Here is a 15,435-nt window from a genome sequence, read left to right on the forward strand (position 1 = left end):
TCCTTTTAAGTGATGATATAGTTCATTATAGAGAGGCACTTTGAGTTTTTAAAAGTTAGCACCGTTGTTTGATTGTTTGGAGAATTTCTCACAGCAGTTTTAGGCCCAGTTAATGCAGATGGACACAAAAAGACTGAATTATATCACTGTTTTAAGTTATCAATTGTACTTCTATTACTAATGTGAACATTAAAGTCACCTAAGATGATTAGGCGTGCATCAGCATATTGGTAGATAAGGGTTTTAACTATTTCCCAGAGGGTGGCAAGCTGAGTCATTTTAATTGGTCTCTTTGTGCTCAAATAACTATTCAATAGAATGATTGGAATATGGAGGTGTAATTTTACACAGTGAAGCCAGGGCAATTGTATATCCATTTCTTGGGCCTTGGTATCTAATTCCAGAGTGATGTACATTGAGAGCCCCCTTTTTGCACGGCCAAGTGAAGATGAACGAGTGGCTTGGATGGAAAAGTCTTGATATCTAAAAATTGTGGTACTAGCTTCTTTCCAAGTTTCCTACAACATCAACATTTCACATTTCTTTAAAAAGGTTGTAGTGTCTTGATCTTCCGATCACCTAGAGAGGCTGTGCACATTCGAGGTACATAAACTAATAGGCAATTGAGATTTATCTGAAGCATTCAATCATCAATCGTCTCCCCTAGGTTTTCCTTTTGTAAAGATTTGCGTTAGCCAGGCCCAATCCTCCATTAGGACTTGTCGCTTTGGGATATGTTCGCAGATATGTGGCCCTGAGATTGAATTTGAGCCCTGAAGATATTGCAGGATTAAGTAGGGGGGCAATGGCTCCCGTTAACAGTGCAGTATTCCTTCTGGAAATCCTGGTTGTAATTGCACCTGACTTTTCATTTTTCTTTGACATTGTTGAGATAAGTAATATTGGTTAATTTGCATTATCACATTTTCTAATCTCTTTTTCCCATTCTGGAAAATATGGTCCACTTTCAAGAACATATTCAAAATGTCTTTGTAGTATAGTTACTTTCTTGTGGTGAGATAGTAGAGTCTTGGACAGATTCAAGAGCTTCAGATGTAAGATGTGAGAGCGCTGGGATTGAGGCAATTAGTTTTAATTATATTGCCACAATTTACAATGTCACGTGATCCTCTTGATTCTTACAATGGGAGAAAGAGGATCTTAGTTAAATTAGTTGGGCAATTATCCTGATTTGTACTTATAGTTTTCCCTACAGTGTAATCTGGTCTTGGTTTTGCGCCTTGTATATCTAGTCGCTTAGGGGATGTACTAATTAGGGAATGGTCTTGAATATTACCTAAATATACTCTACTGGACATTAGGCCTTTTTGCAATTGTTCTGATTTTTTTCTTTGTGAAGAAATGCTACTAGCTACTGGTTTGTTCTTTTATACAATATTCTTTTGAAGTACTAAGGTTTCCTTTTTTGCAATTCCTCCTTTTTTAACAGTGTGTTTGTGACCATACCTCTCTCGTCAAGCAATGACAGTACCTCATTGCTGGTACCTGGAGTATGGTAAACCAATACTCCCTTGCTAAGATTTTGTGAATGTTCTCCTGTTTTGTCCATCAGATGTATTGACTGAATAAGACTGGACGGAGGTATAATGGTTATTCAAGTTTTTTTAAATAATGTCTAGCTGTTCGTTTTGTCAGATAAGACCAATACAGTCTGTAATTACCTTGGTGCATGAATCCAGAAGCCAAAAGTCCAAATTATATGATCCACACATAATTGATGCAAAACAGGTGAAGCTGTGTCTTTATTGAATGACTGCCTGGAGTGAGTCCCACTGTCCTTTGCAAGATCCCATGCTAATAGGAGCTAGCAAAGGTTTTTTGGCACTGGAAGCCCATGTAGTGTGTGTCATGCTCTACCTATCCCTCACTCCACAAATCTAAGTGGTCTGTAGGCTCTGCATACCAAGACCATGGGAGGTGAATAAACGGCTTCTTGGTGAGCATCTTCTGAGTTTTCTCTGTTCCGCACCACCTACCAACCCTTTGAGTTCCCACAATCGCATTTGGAAATGGGTTGGTATTGAAGTAGCTGTCTGTTTCAGTATTAGTGTGGTGTAGCAGGCCTTTGAAGTCCACACAGTCAATGCTAGCAAAATTTAAAGACAGGAAATACCCCAATCCGGTTCTGCGTTCTGCCAAGGAACTGGCAGGCGATACCAACCGCAAAGATCTTTTATCTATCCACACAAGAGAAAAGTATACTGATAGATCTGTCTTTGTATCAAGATTTTCAACCAAGAGTTCACAATTCAAAAAGATCATTCTTAAAAATTGTACGAATGATTCAATATGAACCTGATTTTAATGGGATCTTTAACCACGTGCCACTTTTTGCCTACCAACGATCTAAGAACATCAACAATCTACTGGAAGTGATACCCAGAGCAACTGGTTTGAGATACACTGGAACCAAACCATGTTTGAATTGCAATCATTGCCATAATGTTATTCAAGGTAACTCACTTAACCATCCCTTATCAGGGAAAACCATCAAACTATTTACTAATGCCACGTGTGAGTCAAAAATCTGGTCTACCTTTTGGAATGCCCATGCGGTGTACCGTATGTAGGTAAAACCGAAAGAAAAATGAAAGTTCTTCTTACCGAACACAAGAGTACCATCAGGAACAAGGTCATGTAGTCACCCTTTGCTGCACATTTTGTCACCAACAATCTCAACATCAGTCAAATTAGATTTTTAGTCTTGGAGGTTGTCCCGCTCAGACAGGGCATTGACAACAGTAAGAGATTACTACAACGCAAAATCATCTGGATAAAAAAACTGGACGCTTGCGAGCCTAAAGGTCATAATGACAGGATGGAATACTGTTGTTTTCTTTAACATGCTTCAGCACTTTGTATACCTTTATAACTCTGTTTTATATGTTTTTTCTATGAATATGCACGTCTCATCATCCTATCTTAATTCAGTTTGATTCAGAATCTGCCATACAGTTTGTGTCTATCAGACATAGTCCAGTTACATATAGTTTACATACAGCCCGGCCGGGCTGTTTTTTCACTAACTTTATTGACACGTACACACGGGGTCTCGGATTGAGATCGTCCACCTCTCACTTGACAATATGTTCCCTTTTTTACAAAGTACGGGTATTTTTCTAATACCCACCATAAGCCATCCACTTTTACACTTGTATCCTTCATGTGTGCATTTAATATTCGTCGATCACACAACGCAAGATGGCCGCCACACAAATTAGTCCTTCTTTGCGCTCCAGCAACCTTGTAAACACTCCCGAATCTGACGCATGTGCACTTTATACCATTTCGAGCCTCGAGACTGTAGCTGACCGCTGGAGTTACGGACTATGTGTTACATATATAGGGGTCCCAGTTGGAACAAAGTCTGATACACAAAGAAAAACACTTTAGAAAAAATCAAAAAATTCAGTACTGTATTTGCAGAGAGATGTTTTTAATTCACATCCTCGGTTGTAGATTGGTTACATATACATTTCTCAAAACAGTACAGGTGTACTTTATCCCAAAGGGAGGCAAGGTGAAAGAGGGACAGGGGGGAAGGTAGTGCAGGTAGTGCGGGTATAGACAAGTTGCAAAAGGAATCGTGGGTGGTCATTCATACATTTTGAAAATGATACCACAGAGGCATATTCACATTGCCAATCAAGTAATTACTCTCAGCATTCACATTCCTATACCAACAAATTAACACAACCAAAAATGAGCTGTTGTTATTGGCTAGGTAACAGTAGAGTTAAGTCGACGTTTCGACCCCAAAGTTGTAGGCTGATTCTTGCCCTACTGCGGGGTCTTCATCAGGACCAGTGGGGGCAGGGTGGTGGGGGGTGTGGGCGGGTACCTGTGATTAAAAACGTGATATTTTAGACAAGGGAAGACATTATAGGCTAATGAAAGTGCTACCTAAGTCCGAAATAGTTACCTATAGGCCACATAAACAGGTGTGGCCCCGTCTACGAAGGTGTGGAGGGCCCGAAGGCTCCGGAAAACATGGAGAGCGTCAACCTACAAAAGTTAGGTTATTGTCAATTGATTGTAAATAGGAAGTGGAATCAAGTCACATTTATGTGTGACTTGATTCCAATAATTGGCAAGATGGTCCGTCAAAGTAATGTGGACTGGTACTGCTGCAGGTTTTCAGTGGTAATAATGTTTCACCTGCTTAAAATTGCCATGTGTTATTTCTGCATCTGGTAATCCCCTGTCTGGTACTGAATTTGTGAGTGAATAAGAGCATGGAAGTAAAGATGAAAATGAATAAATGGCCAGTAGCACTTGTCCCCACTTGTTTTCCCCACTCTAGACCTCATACTTGTAATGGCCAGGGAAAAGGGGGTAATAGTACACTACTGTTTCTACCAGTCAGCCAGTTGTATGTGGTCTGTTCACCTTTGGATATCGTAGCACCTCCTTTTAAATATTGCGATTCTGCAAATAAGTATCATTATTACATACATCTGTTCCATTGTTTTTGATAATACAGTACCTACCCTGGCTCTGTGTGAGTAAGGTTCCCTAGTTTCTGTTTTCAAACTACAGGAGTGGTAGCTGCATAAATGGTGATGTTTATAAACTGAAAGGCAAATTATCATTTAATTGGAGAGTTTCAACAGTAAAATATGGAAAATATAATTTCTTCATCTCACCAAAGCTGGAAATTTTGACCTATTTTGTCCCAAGTATGGCACCCAGTAATTTATGTTTGGTTGCTAATTGTGTATTTCCTGTGGTAATCTCAAATGTAGCCTACATGCACAATAAAAACTTTCACTTTGGTGGTCCTTACATAATATTGCCATTTTGCATCTAACTTTATGTTTCTTTTTTCAGGAAATCTATTCTAAGATGGCATTGAAGAAAGCTGGCTCACAAAAGAAATGGGCAGCACTGAAAGACAAGATTGCTTCTCCACAGGCTGAGCAGATTGAGGGTAACCTAGAGAATGCTGATCCAGAGCTCTGCATCCGCCTCTTGCAGATTCCATCTGTCGTTAACTATTCCGCACTAAAGAAAAGGCTTGAAGGATGTGATGAGACCTGGATGGTTCAGTTCTTGGAATTGAGTGGTCTAGATCTGCTTTTGGAAGCCCTAGACACACTATCTGGAAGAGGCGTGGCCAGGATTGCAGACGCTCTTCTTCAGCTAACATGCATCAACTGTGTAAGAGCTGTTATGAACTCCCGCAAGGGGATCAAATACATTGTGACCAATGAAGGTTATGTACGAAAACTGTCAAAAGGTAAGAACAAATTTAATAATTTGCACATTTGATACAGTAAGAAAGTGCTTTATTTTGATGGTTTCCCACTTTTCCCTGATTGGATACACTGACATATTTGACTCCAGGCAAGGAGAAGGTGTTACACTCCTCCCGTGTGATTTTTCCTGCCCATTGAAACATTGTAAGACTAGTTGGTTCTAATTGGCATACATGGCTCTTTAGTAAGGCCACAATGATATGGTGCAGTAATATGGTGATGAATTTGCACAGTGGCATGAAGGTCAGTTGTGAAATGTTGGCCGTAGCATGTCCCTACATGCCTTGCACCAACCACTTTAAAAATATGACTTGAGGGCTGCCGCTGCAAATGATTAAGGTATGCAAATGTTGCTGCCAGCACATTAATATAAGCTGTTTTTGACATGTTAAAAATGTACTTTTGGCATTAGTTAAGACACCCATTAGTAGTTCCTTGGAGCATTCTATGTTTGGTTGCAAAACATAAGAAGGAGCCATGCCAATATTTAACTGACATCTCTTTCCAGTATGAGAATTACACAATTTTATTTTTGCAAAAAAAGCTAAAGCTGCTATTCCATTTTGTCAAGGTCTAATTTTAGATTAAATGTCGCTTTTAATCACTGGGATGGGTTAGATGGATGAGCTTCATGGCATTTTAAACATTTATCAAAAATCGAATTCATTGATGAGCGTAGATTTGTTTTTGCTGAAATGCCCCAAGAAAAATGTCCAAAAATTGTTCATGTCTGCCTAATAAGGAGAAAAAATAACTGCCCCAGAAACCCCAGGTATAGAGGCCAGTTGAGACTCTGCCCCTACATGCTAAGATGTTCATATGCCTCTAATTAGGTGGGGGGGTGGAGAGAGTCAGACTTGTTTGGTCTGGAAACCACGGACACTGTACTCCTTCTCAACACAAAGCATTCTGAATCCTTGATAGATAGAATAACCAAATCCTAATAGAAAGGTATGCTGATTACATTAATTAATCTGAAAAAAACCTCATATACATTCCTTTGGAGAATCAGTGTAAACATCTCAATGCCTTCCTTCACCCTGATCAATATTATAATTATCTTAGTCTCCCATACAAATTGGTTTGATGCCTTCATTCTCGCCCAGTGCTTTCTGATAGCCTACATTCTATTGGAATGATTTTCCCTGTCATTTTAGACCATTGCACATTTGCTGTATTAGACAGCCGTATTTGCAGTATTAAAGTTAATTTATTTTTTTAACATGTATTTTTACTACTAGAGAAAACATGTTTTTTCTCCCCAGCCCACCGTACTCAATACAGATTGGATTATTTTTTGGTTTCTCGAAACATATTCCAAAATCTAAGAAGCACTGAAATTGGCTCTATTCTGATCTCAGACCATGCTCCCATTTCCATTCAATCGGACATTGTTTCAAAGTCTAATTTACCAAGAAGATGGCGATTTAATAACTCACTTCTTCTAGATCCAATTTTTACTCCTCTTTTGTTTCCTTTTTTAATGAATACTTTTCTACAAACCAAACTGATACTCTTAATTTTTCCGTAATTTGGGAGCATTCAAAGCAGCTGCCAGAGACTTCACCATTGCTTTTGTCTCCAGAAAACGTAAAAATGCCCGTAAGGTTACCAGTGATCTTTTGGCTGAGATGAAGAGGCTGGAACACTCATATTTCTCCTCAAAATCTAAAAACTGTCTCTCACAACTTATTAAGGCAAAATTTCAATTTAACAAGGAATTTACAGACAATGCCTCATTATATCTGCTGAAATCAAGCGCAAAGTTCTATGGTGGTCAGAATAAGGCTGGCAAACTCTTGGCAAATTACTTAAAAACTAAACACAATAAGTTTGATATTGATGCTGTTTACAACGAACATAACACATTGTGCACTAAAGATCCAGAGATACTTAAAGAAGTCCTTCTTTTTTTTTATAAATCACTATACTCTCCTGAGACCACGCCCTTAGAATCTGATTTTACACAATTTCTCTCAGGTATCCTTAAATCTTATAATTCTCAAATTGATTGTACCCCCTTAGAAGCTGATTTATCGCAACAAGAGCTTCTCAGTGCTTTACAATCACTTAAGAAAGACAAAGCTCCGGGACCTGATGGATTTACAGTTTAATTTTTTAACCACTTTGCTCCTATCTTTCTTCCTAAACTACTCAATCTCTTAAATCGTTTTACAGAGTCAGGAGAATGTTCAGGCTCCTTTTTAGAAACTCTAATATGTTTAATACCTGAAGATGGGAGGGATTTGAAATATTGCAAGAACTATAGACCCATCTCTCTTTTAAATATTGATTATAAATCTTTTTCTAAAGTCCTGTCTATTCGTCTTGAATCCTTTCCCCCCCAAATTACTGGGCGCAGAACAATCTGGTTTTGTTAAAAGCTGTCTCCTTTCTGACAACAACCAATTATTCTTTGATATTTTATCAAAAACCCCACTCTTATCTCACTCATTAGCTGCAATAGCATTGGATGCCGAAAAGGCGTTTGATCAAGTAAATTGGTTGTACCTCTTTCACACATTGAAATGGTTCGATTTCGGTTCCAAAATTATTTCCCTGATTTCTATTCTATATTCTAATCCACGAGCAGAAGTTTTTGTGAATGGTCTACATCTCCCTATTTTGAAGAACTAAAAAGAGGGGTACTTCGAGGTTGTCATTATCCCCGTCCCTCTTTAATCTAGCCCTGGAACCTTTTTTGTCTAGGATTCGCCAAATGTGGATATAAAGGGATTTGAAACTAAAGACTCCCAAATTTGATCAACAGCTTATGCTGACATCTTATTATTTCTTTCCGAACCTCAATCTTCTGTCCCTACCCTCTTACAGGAATTGGAATTCTTTGCATCTGTCTCTGGCTATAAGCTTAATCGGGATAAGAGTGAAATACTAAATCTAACAAAATATACATTCAAAGAATGATTTTAGCTCTTCCAACTTTGCTTGGAACCCACATCATATTAAATATGTGGGCCTTCACTTTACCCCTTTACTTTCAACAACGATATCTCTTTGCATGGAGAAATGTTTACAAAAAATGTCTATTTCCTCTCTGACCACTAGATGGCACCCTTTATATCTCTCATGATGGGGTTGCCTAGATACTATTAAAATGATGCTGCCTCCATTAGTTTTATTCACCATTTCTAATATCCCTGTCCCTATTCTTTTACAAAAATGAACTCTATATTATCATCCTTTCTGTGGAACAAAAAATCAATCATCTTGTATGTCCTTGTTCACAAAACTTAAAGCAGAGGGTCGGAGTTAATTATCCAGATTTTCCCACTTATCATAGATCCTTCCTACTTCACCAGGCTTCTGGATGGCTCTCGGACTCTTCACTGGAATGTCCTTTGTGGGTTGTACTTGAACGTTCCTATCTTTCCCCTTTCAAGGAATTTCTCTCATTTACCTGTAGACCACCATCATTTTCCACTACTTTTCTCAAATACACTTGTAAACTTCTGGGTTTTTCTCCAACCCCATCTCCTATCGATCTACACCCCTTCTTTAACTCCTCTCTGTGGCACAACACATCCATTTCAAATCTTGGAGAAACAAAGGCTTAATCTGGACAGACCATCTATTTTCTCAAAATAAGATCTTACCTTTTTCTGACGCCAATCAACTTTTTCATTTGGCCCCTTCCTTCCAATCCAAATATAACATACTTTCACAAGCTCTTTCTAATACATATACTCAAATCCTAATTCATCCGAAAACTCCCCCGGTTAACGGCTAGTGTGCCTTTCTTGTTCCTGTCCTAAAGCTTCCAATATTCATATCCATTTACGATCCTTGTAGCTTGTTAGAGGAAAGACCAAAATTTAACTTTCATGGGAAGAAGACCTTGGGGTTGATTGGCCATCTTCTCTGTGGAATAAGATATGGTCCAAAATTAGGAAAACTTCTTGAGCGGCAAATGTTACACAAATGTTACACGAACGTTATTATTTATCTACAACAGGCTCTTGTTACACCCATTGTACTGCATAGGCGACATGTCACAATACCAGACACCTGTTGGTCCTGCTCCTCTCCACTAGCTGACTTAAAACACCTACTTTTTACTTGCTCATACATACATAACTTCTGAACATCTGTCTGGTCTCAAATTAACTCTATTTTCAACTCTATTTTCCTCTTTCTATCACACACTTATTCTTGGGTAGTTTATCTCCTATCTGGGAGGATCAATCTTCTAATACAAAGATTGTAGACTTACTGTTAGCAATTGCCTTTCATCAGATATCTAAAAATTGGAAGGATTTTACAAATCTGTCCTTCCAAGCTTGGTGGTATGCAGTGTGTTATCATCAAGATTGGATACAGCATGTATTCATCCCATCCATCTAGCCATGAAACGCCTCAATACATGGTCACCTGTTACATCGTTCATTGATTCCAGTGCTAAACACTCTTTTTCTTTAACTCCTGCTCAACATGAAGTTGCTTGACCTCCATGATATTCCATATCTTAGATATTAATATTATATAATATACTGTTATATTTTGGCTAATGCAATGTTGCTATATGGTTTTTTATATGCAATGCATTGCTTTATAGTTATATTGATATTTTTCAGCTTTTTCATTCCAACCTAGATATGCTTACATGATACTTTTAACTTTTATGTTCCCCTTTGTTTCCTTACACCCCTCATACTATATTGTACTGTAACACTTGTTTTCTCAATAAACTTACTTTTTGAAACTAAAAAAAAAGTCAATTTTAGCATACAGATTTAGTCCTAGCTTTTATAGTTGATGATTATTAATGTGTTATGCATTTCAGAACTGATATGAAATAATTTCCAGTGATAGCTATGTAGTATAGTAATACATTACAGTCCTAGGTTAACCTGAGAGATACAAAACATCAGAAGATAAAGTTCCCATATTTTTTTTCAACAGTTCTCAGTTCTATTCATAAGTTATGACAAATCCGTCAGATTCTAAATATAGCTCCAAACAGATTATTTAACACCATTTTGTCACAGTATTCCAAACATTTTTCACTAAATCGGTATATATTTTTGAAGAAACAGAAAAAAATAAAGAAAAGAATAAATTGCAGCATAGTATCAAGTTACATTTTATTCATGATTTGAAACTCCGAGGTGGTCCACACAAAACAATTTAATTCAAGTTAAAACAAAGAACATCTTATAGGAACTCCGAGTTGAATTTGACATGTCCAACTCCCAGTTCTTCCACTACCTTCAGTTTTGCCATGCCCTGTCCCCCAGCTTAGTGGGCCTGGAGACATTGCCGGATTTCAATCCCTTGGAGGCGAAAGTGTTTATGGGAGATCTTGTAACCAAACAAATCTCGCGCATCTACCAAACGCAAGTCACCCATAGTTCTCCTACCCTTCAGAAACTCCGGGAACACTGGGAGAGTGACGTAGGTGAGCTGGAGGAGGAGGATTGGTGGGAGGCTCTGGCCTCGCCTAGGGGCGCGGCCATCGCCATGCGCCTCCATTTGGTCCAGTTCAAGTACCTCCATAGGGCGTACTTCACAAGAGTTCTACTTTTCCGTGCGGGTCTTATCGCCTCGCCGGATTGCCTTCGCTGTCTGAGTGATGAAGGGACTTTTCTTCATACCGTATGGAGCTGCGTGATCGTGGTGCGTTTTTGGGGAGGGGTCTTGGCCTGCTTAGCTAAAGTGCTGGGATGGGAGCTCCCGCGTACGTCACAGTTTGCCCTCTTGCATGTTATGGAAGGTGTGGGGGGCAACATATAGAAACGACACCTGCTGCTGCTAGGCTTGATCACTGCTAAGAGGGACATAGCCAAAGGATGGAAAGACCCCGGTCCTCCTAAGTTGACCTTCTGGAAAAAGGGGACTAGATTACTATATGGGCTTGGAGCGTCCTATTTTTATAGCCAGGGGCTGCCCTCGGAAATATTTTAAAATTTGGAAACGCCGGACGGATTACAGGTGGGTGTGGCTGGAGCCGCCTGCGGAACAGGATGATCTTCCTCAAGATGTGTGAGGGGGGCTGTGCCAGGGAGATTAGAGGGGGGAGTGGACAAGACAGATGGACTGGCAATGCACGATTATATGTATCGCGTATTACATGTTCGTTGTGGTTTTCTTTTCCTTGTTTCTTTCCCAGGCCCTGTGAAAGCTGTGCGACTGTGGGGGGTGGGCTGGGCGGGGTGGGAGGGGGAGTTTGGGGGTGGGGGGGCTGGGTGGGGGGAGAGGGTGGGGGGCAGTTGGGCGGGGGGTGATGGGGATCCATGTTTGTCCCGTTGTTTTGGATGTATTTATTTGCATATTGAAGAAAAGAAGTCAACTGATGATGATATTGTGCTGTTTATTGTGACAGGCCCCCTGTATGTCAGGGCCCTTTACTGTATTGCAAATATGGCAATAAAAATGATGTTTTAAAAAAAAAACCAAAGAACATCTTTCCCCAAATCATTGAAAAGAGGTGATAACATTCATTAAGATATACAAATTAATAACGTAGCTAAACGATACTAAAATCAGTATAAGTTTAAAAAGCATTTTAAAAAAAATTAAAACATGTGCCAGCAGAACAATTTAATATGGAGATCAAACAAATGTTGTAGGGCTTCCATGGAAGATCGTACGGACAATTTCAGAAAGATAGATTGCAACCATTTACGGCAATGCATTTTAAGGACATGGCAAACAAATGCTTCAGATCTTGAATGCCATTCTGACAAAAATTGCAGATTTGAAAAGTTCCATACTATTTAGATGTTAGACAATTTAAAGGCAAAATAGCCAATTGCAGTAATGTCCAGAAACATCCAACCTCTTGTGACATATTCCATGTCACATATGGTTGGATTTTTATTATTACAATGGTAACTTTTACCCTTTGATAGCCCCTTTTCTTACCATAAGCCTCATTGTCCAAGTAAAAACTTAAAGCCAGTGACATTTGTTTTAAGCAGGCCTTTAGTTTGAAGGTGGGAAGAGAAAGCACTGAACTTTGATCAAGCCCATGTTGGTCAATGCATATTTGTATTTCCTGTACAATTAAGGTTTTTTCTTTTTTCTCTACAAGAGTGTCCTTTCTCATATATTGCTTAGGGTATCTCAAGGCAGAAAGCCCACTGGACAACACCCGCCAAACCTTGGACATAAGTTATTTTAATTCCCAATTCCACCTTTAGGGCTGCCAATGATGCTAAGGTTTTGCAAGGAAGAAGTCTTCTCAGAATCTGCCCCTCTACTTTATTCAAAAAGGCCCACCTAGTTAAATTTGAGAACTTCACTGCATACAATAAAGTCGTGGAGATTTTGCTCAGATAACTGAATAGGAGACAAGAGAAGTATCTTCTACCTGTACCCTTATAGAATGCTCCGAGTCCGTTAGCGTGAGACTGAACCTTACACGTTATTTGAAATATGACCAATATCGCTCAGATTACTGCAAATAATTTCCCCCAAAAAATAAATGTCTTAACCTCTTTCAATTTTTGGGAGCCTAAATACCAAGTAAATGTTAGCATATTTAGTGTTTTTCTTACCATGAAAGCAGAGAATTTTGCTGTTAGAGGAGTTAATTTACAGATATTGTGTGTCAGCATAGTGTTGCAATTAGCGGTGGGTGGAGCTCACAGAGTTTTGACAAATTCAGCGGAGTTCCGCTTGCAGGCGGAGTACCAGCCCCCCCCCCCTTAATATAGGGCAGTGTATAGGCAGCATGCATACACTTGGCACTGTACAGGCACGGACTGCACTCCATCCCATATTCATACAGATTAGGATGTACCTAGCATTCTGCCTACCTGCCAGGAGCCGGACGGTCATGGAATTCATTTGAAGCTTGCCAGCCTCCCAAAAGTGTAGCACTACTTCGGGTGTGTGGTAAGTGCCAGAGCAGTCCAAAGCTCACTGGCTCCCAGTTGTCGAAGATGCTGCCCCTTCATGACCCAGGCCAGGGACAGGACAGTAGTACCCAGAAGCATCCCATGCAGCCAGCATCCTGGTGACATAGGGTTGGTGCACGCCGCCTCAGGATACGGGTGATCACTGCAAGAGGAGCGGACACTGAACGGTACCCCCGGACGGATGAAAGAACCCCCATCAGCAGAGACAGGCAGGGTCATGCACCATGAGTGTGCAGGTCTGGGGAACAGCACTCAAGGGGTCATGCGGTCACACAGGAGGACTCACTGTGCACACACATAGTCAACAGAGCCTGGGTGCAGGAGGCTGCACTGCACTCATTGCAAGCACCCCTCACACACCCTAGCACCCAAATGAGCTGTAAAACGCAAAGACCACTGGAAGGGAGGAGGCTGCTGTGCATTACCTATCTAGGAAATGTTTCAGGTCTCCTCTTCCAATAAGGTTGTCACATACAGCAGCAACAAGGGCTTCAGCGGTCATGTGCCAGCCGCTAGACTATGGAAACATCTCCCTGATGGCTAGATGCGCAGCAGCCTTCTCCCTCCTGTGATCCATGCGTTTACACAGCTGAACCCTATTTGCAATCCAGTTGCTGAGGTGCCTTGATGTTAGAAAAACTGTGACTTCAGATTGGATGTTGCCTGCAGTACCCAGTTGTAGTTGCACTTGCCCTCTCACTGTCCCTCCTGACACAGAAGTGTTCATTGCAAGCAGAGGTGTCAGGGCCTGTGTGTAATAAGTGTGTGGCTTCTGCACCTGTCAAGAGTCAAGAGAAAAGATTGAAAAGGCTCAAGTCAGCAGGCTTTTCTTCTCGGGGGCTGATGCCGAGGGCAATAGTTGGTTGTAAACTGATGATACTCCCCTCCCCCAGGTTGTCCTCTTGCTTCCTTTTCGCCTAGGTTCTATCAATCATTAGTGGCAGGGAGCAGTGCACCTGCTCTCTTCTACATTACCCCGTGGTGCACAGGCATAGTGTTTAAAGGCCACTTTTTCGATGACTCATTAATTATAATGAGTCTGACCAGATACTCAAAATTAGTGGTGTGCAGTGTGTGGTGGCAAACTCAGTGGTGGTCAGCAGAGTTTTTGCTGAACTCAAGGCTCTGAGCGGAGCGCAGAATGAACAAAACTCCCTAAACTTACAGCTTAGCAGAGTCCACCTACCACCCTTAGTTGCAATGCCCTTAATCGGCTATTAAGAACGTTAGGGGTAAGATCACCAAGTCATCTGCATACTGAAGACATGAAATTGGCTTTTGCCAGTATTAGGTGGTAAACCCACACTTTGTGAGAGGGTTCAGGCAGGTCTGAGATCTATTGAGAGAAAAGCAGTGGAGCGAGGAGATACCTCTGCTTTAACCATTTTGTTGAGTTCGTCCTGGAGAGTCCTTGATCACCACCTAATTAAACTTGGCACTATGTGACAGAGTGCAGGGCAATAATTGGGTTCCAGGAAGGCCGAGGTCCGACATCTTCTTCCACAGCACTGGACGATCCACTTTATCAAAAGCGGTGCAAAAGTCTATGAATGTGGCCTATAACAGAAAACCTCTAGTAAACCCATACTTCTCATTAATTAATTGTAATGCAGCTATGTTATCTAAGGTCCCATGCTTTTTCCTAAAACCTCTCTGCTCTAGCGGGATTATTTTATTGCCCACCACCCGCGAATTAAGCTGAGCCAACAGACATCTGGAAAAGTCTTTAACCACTGCATCTAATAGGGCAATCTGGTGGTAGTTTGCATGCAAATTACTGTCAACCTATGTAGGAGAAATATGGGTCAGCATGTGATATTCCAGATTGAAGGGCCTCTCTGCCTCATCCTTCGCCATATATAGTGCCGAAAATAAGCGGACCCAGCTATCTTCTCTAATTGGAGAAGGGGAAGACCTAGCTTTTGTCCAGCAACAATCCACTATTATTTCGGAGAAGCTTCTCATATGATTCTTGAAAGCTGCCGCTCCTCAATCTATCCACCTGTGGTCTAGACTTTGTTTTTTTAAGCTTGCCATTGGGTGACGTATGTGCCTTTTCAAGAGAGAAGAGTGACTGGACCAATGTATTTATTCAGCTGAAGAAGAGGAAAATGATTTGAAGGAATTGGGGTTTTGATCAGCCTCCAGAGAGAGTTTATTACAAACTGCTTCATGAACTGATTAAATGACTGGAGGACATCAGCCTCCTAAGAGACAAGATCATTAACTGCTTTCTCTAATAGATCTTTTAAGATAGTTATCATTCTGGGATCCAT

The 15,435-nt window shown here is 40.5% G+C and overlaps 1 protein-coding gene across 3 annotated transcripts in view; it reads left to right on the forward strand.

The window, feature by feature from the left end:
• LOC147690263 (inverted formin-2-like) overlaps positions 1 to 15,435 on the forward strand; it is a 480,165-nt gene that overhangs the window by 104,987 nt on the left and 359,743 nt on the right. For all 3 annotated transcript variants that reach the window (XM_086937896.1, XM_086937897.1, XM_086937898.1), the window contains exon 2: positions 4,852 to 5,260. In XM_086937896.1, the coding sequence (XP_086794022.1) occupies positions 4,852 to 5,260 (409 nt within the window). The remainder of the gene's footprint in view (positions 1 to 4,851; positions 5,261 to 15,435) is intronic.

This window comes from Lissotriton vulgaris, chromosome 9 (genome assembly GCF_964263255.1).
Source record: "Lissotriton vulgaris chromosome 9, aLisVul1.2, whole genome shotgun sequence".
NCBI classification, from domain to species: domain Eukaryota; kingdom Metazoa; phylum Chordata; class Amphibia; order Caudata; family Salamandridae; genus Lissotriton; species Lissotriton vulgaris.